This window comes from Elephantulus edwardii, unplaced genomic scaffold, assembly GCF_000299155.1.
Source record: "Elephantulus edwardii isolate Elephantulus edwardi_28Jun2011 unplaced genomic scaffold, EleEdw1.0 scaffold00003, whole genome shotgun sequence".
Classification (NCBI taxonomy): Eukaryota; Metazoa; Chordata; class Mammalia; order Macroscelidea; family Macroscelididae; genus Elephantulus; species Elephantulus edwardii.
In genome coordinates, this window is record NW_006399753.1 from 26,213,560 (window position 1) to 26,222,363 (window position 8,804).

General features: G+C 32.9%; 1 protein-coding gene across 1 annotated transcript in view; it reads left to right on the forward strand.

The window, feature by feature from the left end:
• Window positions 1-8,804, forward strand: part of SCN7A (sodium channel, voltage-gated, type VII, alpha subunit) — a 71,510-nt gene that overhangs the window by 39,187 nt on the left and 23,519 nt on the right. Inside the window, exons 13-15 of the mRNA XM_006879481.1 lie at window positions 730-1,086; window positions 4,819-5,253; window positions 7,815-7,920. Of these exons, the coding sequence (XP_006879543.1) occupies window positions 730-1,086; window positions 4,819-5,253; window positions 7,815-7,920 (898 nt within the window). The remainder of the gene's footprint in view (window positions 1-729; window positions 1,087-4,818; window positions 5,254-7,814; window positions 7,921-8,804) is intronic.

An 8,804-nucleotide genomic window follows, 5' to 3' on the forward strand; every position in this document is an offset into this window, starting at 1 on the left:
TATTTCAGAAGTGGGTGGCCAATCCTTCTTCCTAGTCTGTCTTAATCTGAATGTTCAGATTTAGAGGAGTATCTGACAGACAGCAATTTTTGGAGCAGTTAAAGATAAATCCCTTATTGTGGGGGTAAGCGTTAGTTAAAGTGTTGACCCCCCCCTTAGCCCAGTGCCATTACCCATTTGCTTCCCAGCTCCACCCTCCACCAGGATAATCCTTCTCATCTACCAAGTCCCTTCAGAAAAATAACTTCCATTGCCCAACCCATGATCTGACAGTTTGTATCTTAAGCTTTCTTGGCTTCTGTGATTCCAAATATACATTTTTAAAAATTATACATATGACCATCAGTATAATTCAGTGGACCATGAAAGATTGTTATTTATTATCTGGATAAAAAATATGGAAAGGGAATCAAAATAACTTGAGAAACAAAGAATGAATGAATATTTGTTCTTAACAGACATAAACATCAAATGAAACTAGAGCAATTATAAAGGAATGGAGATTAACAAGCAGATCACTAACAGAGAATATATATTAACATAGTACATGCAATTTTAGAATAAAATTAATTATATATTACACACTGAATTATTACCCAAGAATTAACTTTAACAATGCTCAAAAGTAAAGAACATATGTGTATATTATATTGATAATTTTAAATATGCATCATAATATATACTAATTAAGATTTATTTGCTTCCTTATTTGTTACATTTCTCTTTTAGCTCCGAATTTTTAAACTGGGGAAATACTGGCCAACATTTAGGAATCTACTGTGGACCCTCAATAAATCATTGGTGGCCTTGCAAAACCTGGTCTTGCTCTTGTTCACTTTTATCTTCTTCTCGGCTACGCTTGGAATGAAGATCTTTGGTGCGAGCTATGAAAACTGTGTTTGTAATATAAACAGTGACTGTCAGCTGCCCCGCTGGCACATGCAGGACTTCTTCCACTCCTATATGAACGTGCTCCGGATGCTGTGTGGGGAATGGATAGAGACTTTATGGGACTGTATGCAGGTGGCAAGCCGAGCTACATGTATTCCTTTTTACATGATCGTTATTTTAATTGGAAACTTATTGGTAAGTAATCAGTAATATCACATTACCTTTGGGGGGGAATACATAATGTAGCTTTTCCTTTTTGATGTATATAGATGGGATACAATGGTCTCAACTTGTGTTCTTCAATTTTATAGCTATTAGCCGTATGTGATTACTGCTTACCTGAAATGTGACCACTACAAACTACAATTGTCTTAACTCTACAGTATGTCCTCTTTCCCTAAAAGCTTAAATTATTTCATTACTAATTTCTATATTGAATATGTTTAAAATAATAATTTGCATAAAATGAGCAAAACATATTTAAGATTCATGTTACTTTTTGACCTTTAAATAATAGGGATTCAAAATTACACTTGTGGATTTAATCATATTTTTTCTTTGATGTTGTTGTGTACTGTTGAATTGGAATCAACTCATAGCTTACCCTCCAGCAGGTTTCCAGAAGCAGTTTAGTTGTAGCAGAACAAATTGCCCATTATTCTCCCGTCAAGCAGCTGGATTTGAACCACATGCCTTCAGAATTGAAACAGCTTATTACCACTAGGCCACCAGAGCCCCTTCTGATTTATGTGACTTTCCATTCAAAGAAACATTGGCATCACATGAGAACTTGTTAGAAATACAGATTCTCTGCCTCTATTTCATACCTGTGGAAGTAGAATCTACATTTTAAACATATTCCCAGGTGACATGTATACACATTAATTTTTAAGGGGAACTTAAATATAACACTGGTTTTCCAGACAGATGTACATTAGAACTACCTGGGGAATTAATAAAAATATACTAATGCCCTGGGCACATTCCCAGAGATTCTATGTTTAAGTTTTATGGACATAAATTGGGCATCAGATTTTTTGCAGCAAAACTTGAAAATCACTGGTTCATAAAACTGTTAAGCATTAACTAAGGGAAATGTGTTGTGGTTTTTTTCTCTATCGTTGAAGTGGTGTTGCATGACTAAATAAGAAGCTTTCGCTTATTTTGAGAAACAAGTATAACTTTTAAAATAAGAAGTTTCTTACAGAAAAAGACTTAATATTTGCTTTTAACTCACAAATTTCAGACATATCATACATATGAAAACAAAAGACTGATCAAAATCACAGGTTAGACTCAATTGTATGTGTGCCTTTCCTCACTGCCTCTGTCACTTTGGCTATTCCTCTGTGATACGCTTATAATAATGTTGGTATTATAATCAGGTTTTTAAATATACTTTCATGTCTTCTTTATTAAATCATAAGCTCTGTTAAGGGAAGAACCATGACTCTTCTTTGTATCATTAAATTCTAGAATGAAATGGAAAAGTTCTAGCTCAAAATGGAAAAATAATTTCATAAATCCAAATCAGATTATATTTTTTAAAAGTCACTGCCTCTGGAGCTATTCTTTAAACACTGAACAACATTCGACTAACTGGCTTATGAAAAAAATGATAATGTATCAGTTTATATGACTCAAAATATCAGAATCAAATCTCACTTTAGTTATTGGAGTGTAACCCAATAATGAACCTGTGATCATTAGAATGAGCTTTTTTTGTTTCTTAGTTCTGTTTTGCTTATGTACCTTGGTGGCTTCTATTTTCTGTGCTATTAAGTTGACTCCAGCAATCTGCAGCTTCATATTACATGAAGTTCAATGAAGGGCAGCATTTCTTTTCTAGAAGCAACATCAAACTTCCACTAACTCATTAATTCTAATTGAGTTGCATGCCCATTTCTGAGGCGATCTCTATTGCCTAGACTATGGAATAACTGATTATGTTAAGCCACTCAAACTCTTCAAGAGAGCTGGAGATGAAATACATTGAAATTCAAGTCATGTGATTGATGATGAATAAGTGAGATTTCTCAAAACTTTTTTTTTGGTCTAAGAAGCAAGGGTCATGAAGGTAACAGCACATCTATATATGGAAAAGCACACACACACACACACACACACACAGAGAGAGAGAGAGAGAGAGAGAGAGAGAGAGAGAGTTTCTGTTTCTTTACTTGTATAATCCACTTTATTTCTCATTTGTCCTATTTCTAATGGTCAACAATTCCAAAACAATAAGCAAGAAGGATTTCTGATTAAAAGGAAGTTATATGAACGTATATTCCCATTTGACTAGCCTAGCCATCCTATCACTTGGTTTATTAAACTTTCTTTGCTTTAATCCCCTCAACAGGTATCTAGCTATGAATCATTATGATAATGATACTAGAGTAAGTTCAAGAAAACGAAATGCTAGCACAGAATTCACAAGTCTTATTCACGGATTCACAGATCTTATTTTAACTTTCTATATTTCTCTCATTAGTAAACAAGGAAGTTATTCAGATTTAAAAAAAAAACAAACATGTTTCTGTTATTCCTGGCAATAAAATTTTAGTAATGATCCTCAGCTTTAAAGGAAAATAAAAAGATGACTTAACATCAACCTATGCAAAAGCAATTATTTATAAAAGGATTTTTAAATAACTCTCTAAAATGTTAGATTGTAGGAAAACAGCTCAGAATTTTCAAAGATTAACATTTTGAAAGATTAACAGTGCTTGGTATTATATTCTTAATTTCTCCTATGTGCATATTAATAAAAAGCATTATACTTTTTATTTATACATATATAACTTACATACAAAAGCTATATGTACATATAACTAGTAAGTACAATTCCTTTTTTAACTATCCCAATGAGTAAAAATATCAGAAAGAAGATATAAAAATATGTTAATTGTCACCTTAATTAGGCCTGATGGAGAGAAAAAGGCCTATGTTCAACTTGCCCCTAACTGTGACTCACAAAATTGGGATCATATAACTGAGTCCAGCTGGCTAATTCCAAATAAAAGTTTTTCCTCACTGTGAAAAAAAAAAAGCAAACACAAACCCCAACTTAATTGTATATGTGTGTGTGTGTGTTTGTGTGTGTGTGTATATTTATATATATATAAATACATCAGATAGACTATTCAAAATATTTGAAGAGTGGGAGTATAACTATGAGAATAAACATAAAGTTCAAATTTCTATTTGAGTTCTAAGAAAGTAATTATTATGAATCTACCTCACTAGCATGCAAAAAATTACATCTCTTGCATTTAAATTCTGACTCTCTGAAAACTGGATATACTATCTGTCAGTATTAAGAAAGATAAAAATATCCACCAAATGTAAGTCCAAAATGACTAGATATATTAGGAATTGTTGCTTCATTACCTCTTCTTGTTTGGCCAAATTTATCCCAATACCTTAAAATCAACTTTAATACCTCTGTTTGTCTGACTCACTAGATGTGGTCTTTAGAAGCATGGGTAGTTCTCACTTCACTAAAATCCTCATGAATTGGTAGAATAATCTCATTTCTAATAAAGATAGGGATAAAATGAAGTCAGCACCCTTGGAGTAGGATTTAATGTTTCCATCTCTAGGAGAAGCAGCCTAACTAAGTGAAAGAGTCTTGGAATATGACAGACTTGATTATAAGCCTCTGTGATGTCTGGCAATTGACTTCTTAAGTCTATTCCTTTTCATTTTAGAATAAGAAGGCCTAATATATTCCTTAGGCTGTTGTTATTAGCAAACCCTAGTCCATTATCTGGCCTATTGTGGGTGAATAGGAAAGGTCTATGATTGTACTTGTTTTGTAAGTAGGTTTAGAGTTCAAACCTCAGATCAGCAGACTTTTAAGGATTTTTATATTGAATTTTTTTAAAAAAATAACATATATTCAGATGTCTCTTGTTTTCTTTTTAGATACTTTACCTGTTTGTGGCTTTGGTAAGCTCATTTAGTTCACACAAGTCTCAACCAACTGAAGAGAACAAAGATGCAAAAAATGTCCAGCTTGCAGTGGCACAGATTAAAAAAGCAGTTAACAATGTGTTATTAAAAGTATTATGCAAAAAACAAAATATACCACAGGAAGTAATGGAAAATGCAAGCGAAACTTATGTCAAAGAAACTATTTCGGACAATACCCTTTCTCAGTTGAGCAACACCCAAGATTTCCCCAAGGATAAGGATAAAAGCAGTTGCACTGAGAAAAACATGACTGACAATGAGAACCAATCACTTATCCCCAGTCCTAGTGTCTCAGAAAGTGTACCAATCGCTTCAGGGGAATCTGATATTGAAAATCTGGATAACAAGGAAATTCAGAGCAAGTCAGGTTATGGGAGCAGCAAAGAGGTAAGGTATTTGACTTCCCTTATGAGTTTGTGTTGATTAATAGCAACTTTTGTGATGAACCTGACTCAGTTCTGAGGTGTCAGAGTCAGAATGTTCATTTACTCCTCTCTCTACCACACCTTGATCCTGATTATATAACACTAAACAAATTACTTAACCTCTGTAAGTTTTAGTTATCTCATATGAAAATGAGGTTAAAATAATACCTACTTCTTAAGATGGATAATAAGTTAAACAGATTGAAACCCTTCACATATATTTTAAACCTATCCTAATTTTTTTAACTATGCAATATTTCCTTGTTCTGATCAAAATAAGTATTTCTTGATCTGTATACAAATGTATGAGCACTATTAAGTGTTATGAAGCTCATATTCTTTTTAGTATTAACTATAACTTGTTATGATTATTATCTTCACAATCTAATGCCTTTACATTGTCAATAAAAACACAAGTACATACCTTTCTGGTATTCTTTACTGTCAGGCAAGATCCATTTGGTATCAATATTGACATAATTTATTTCAGGCTATCATCTGAATCTAGTTTGAAATTTGTGCCAGTTTCTTTCAAAAATATTTACTCTTGTGAATATTTTTGGATTGTCTTCAGAAAAAAATTGTTTTTGTAATATTAATGATATTATCCGGTAATTTCTGTGTTCTTTGGATTATCTACATTTTGAATGGGCACATATCTGAATTTCTTCCAGAAAGTTGGCCATGTCTTCCAAGTTTCTTAACATTGAAAGTGAGCATTTCTAGCATTGTATCCTTCTGTCAAAACATTTCAACTGGTATACTGTCAATTTCTGTTGTTGTTACATCCCATCAAGTCTCCTGCAACTCATAGTGACCCTTTTTACAACAGCTCTGAACCTTGCCCTGTCACTGACTCTGACACACCTATATCCATTGCCACAGTTACTGTATCAATGCGTCCCATCCTCTACTCCACTGTCCTTCCACCCTTCCAAGTATGATGTCTTTCTCCAAAGACCTGTCCCTTCTGGACACATGTCCAAAGTATGTGAGATGGAGCTTCAAAATCCTAGCCTCCTAGGAGAAACTTGCTTTCACCGTCTCTAAGATAGACCTATTTGTATGTTTAAGACTCTTCTTCAGCATCACAACTCAAAGGCATCTTATCTTTTATCATCCTTAGTCATTGTCCAGCTCTCTGATGCATAACAACTAATTGCAAAGACCATGGCCTTCGTTTTCACCAATGCCTTCTGTACAGCATAGACTTTTTTGTTCAGTACCTTCAGTTCTTGATTGAGCATATACTTCCACTTGAAATGAGTGAGCATCAACCAAATCTTTTCTTGGTACAATGAGTAAATAATTCAATATTTTACCCATAAAAACCTTCAGTGTTTAAACTACTGGTTTGAAGACTTTCCTAGGGGTTTTCCCTACACTGTTTCTTTAGCTTGAGCATAGACAAGTGTTTTTTCTCTTTTGGTTTTCTAACTTCAGGCCTTTGTATATTTCATTTTAATGTTTCACTGTATTGGCTTTTCGCTTTCACATTGTTTATTGCATTCCAGTCTCTTTAGCTACTCTATATTCCAGAACAAGTTTCCATATCTTCTGACATAATTTTTTTGTCTTTTATTTCTTTTTAATGATCTTTTTGTTTTCTTCATGGATAATGCACTTGATGTCATTCTACAATTATTCTAGTCTTTAATTATTAGTGTTAAATAGATTAAACTTCTTCAGATACTTTATAAATTCAGGTGGTTTATATTCAATATGGCATTTTGGCTCTCATGAAGGTATTTTCATTTTATTCAGTTTCAAATTAAACTTGCATGTGATCTTTTATTGATCTCAATGGGCCTCTGGCATTTCTCTAATTGCTTATATAATATTTATTTATTTTATGGTTTTTTTTCCTCACCATTTCTTTCCACAGGAGTAGTTAATTTCTTTGCCATGTTATTACATCTGGGGAGGTCTAATATATAGTCACCATTTATGTGCGCTTGTTTTTTTAAAGAATATTTGCAAGAAATCATTAGTCATATAAAATCTCTGGCATCATTGCTATCACCAAAGCAATATTTTCCAACCATTAATGCCATGACATTTGTCATTCTATAACTTGTATTATCTTCTTTCCTTAGTGTCTGATGCATCAAATGTATTCTTCAGATGATCTCTGAGTTCAGATAGGATATACAGAAATGTATTTATATTTTTACACTATTTAAGTGAAATAGCATGAAGGATATTTCATACAAAAAATATATTGATATGAAGAACATTTTAGAATCCTAACATTTTTATAAATTTGAACTATCTGGCATGTCTTTAGGATAACAGTGTTACTTTGTTTATTCTCATCTGAAATTATCTTGCTTTTAATATTTAAAAATAATTTAATACATTTATCCTCAAATTAATATGTATGCATTATCATCTCAATTATGAGGTTGTCTTAAAATTCTTTAATCCTGATAGTACCCTTTCTAAACATAATTCCTCTTGCATCTAAAAAGAAATAAAGTGAAACTTGAATTGCAACTTTTTTAATGGAACTTAATATTTTAGAAAATAAAACCATCTAGCTCATCGGAATGCAGTACAGTTGATATTGCACTCTCTGAAGAAGAGGAAATGGTCTATGAACAAGAAAGGTCAAAGCATCTTAAAAATGGTAAGAGAAGAAAATGCTCCTTTGATCATTATCTTGAAATTTGGCTAAGTATATAAAATAGTACTATTGAATATTTTTTTATTTTAAATGGGTTATTAACTTGGCTAAGGGGTTATACACACATGCACACACATGAACAAGTTTGTGTTTGTGTGCGTATCTTGCATGACATTAATAAATGTAAAAAAAATAAAACCAATATTCAGAATGAGAAGAAAAGATTGTTGCCTAGAGGGTCCAATGTAGTAGTTGAGAGTATTGATTTTGGAAGCAAGACAATCTGAGTATAAATATCAACCACCTTTCAAACTTTTAAGTAACCTTTCTTTTCCTTTTCCCTGTTGTGTAAAATGAAGATAATATAAGACTTAAATATTTAAAAGATTAAATTAATGTCTAGATACAATAACAACAACAACAGCACAAAGAGAGCTCTGTTGTCCCACTTAGTGGATAGAAAGTTGTGCTTCCAAGTTAAAAGTGGGTGACTTTAATCTGCAGCCCTCAGGCCTGGTTTTAATTGTTTTTGGTCAAACATTCTTCTAAGTGGTATAGCATTCGTCTGTCCATTTGCTGTACAGAGGTAACTCATGGTTCCTGTGATGCTGAACACTGTGACACTGATGTGTCAAATGCAATAATGGTTACGCATGGTGTTTGGTGGAGCTCCCTAGTTAAAACAAGCTTGGAAGCAAGAGTGGCATCCACTTTACCTCCAGAAAGTCTATGAACATGGAGAAATGATGAAAGTTATACAAGTGCTCAGGTCTTTCATTCACAGGGTCATTATGAGTCATCTACGATTTGACAGCACTTAACAACAACAACAACAACAGATACTTTTCTATCTATATCATTATATCAATCTGGACACATACACACAC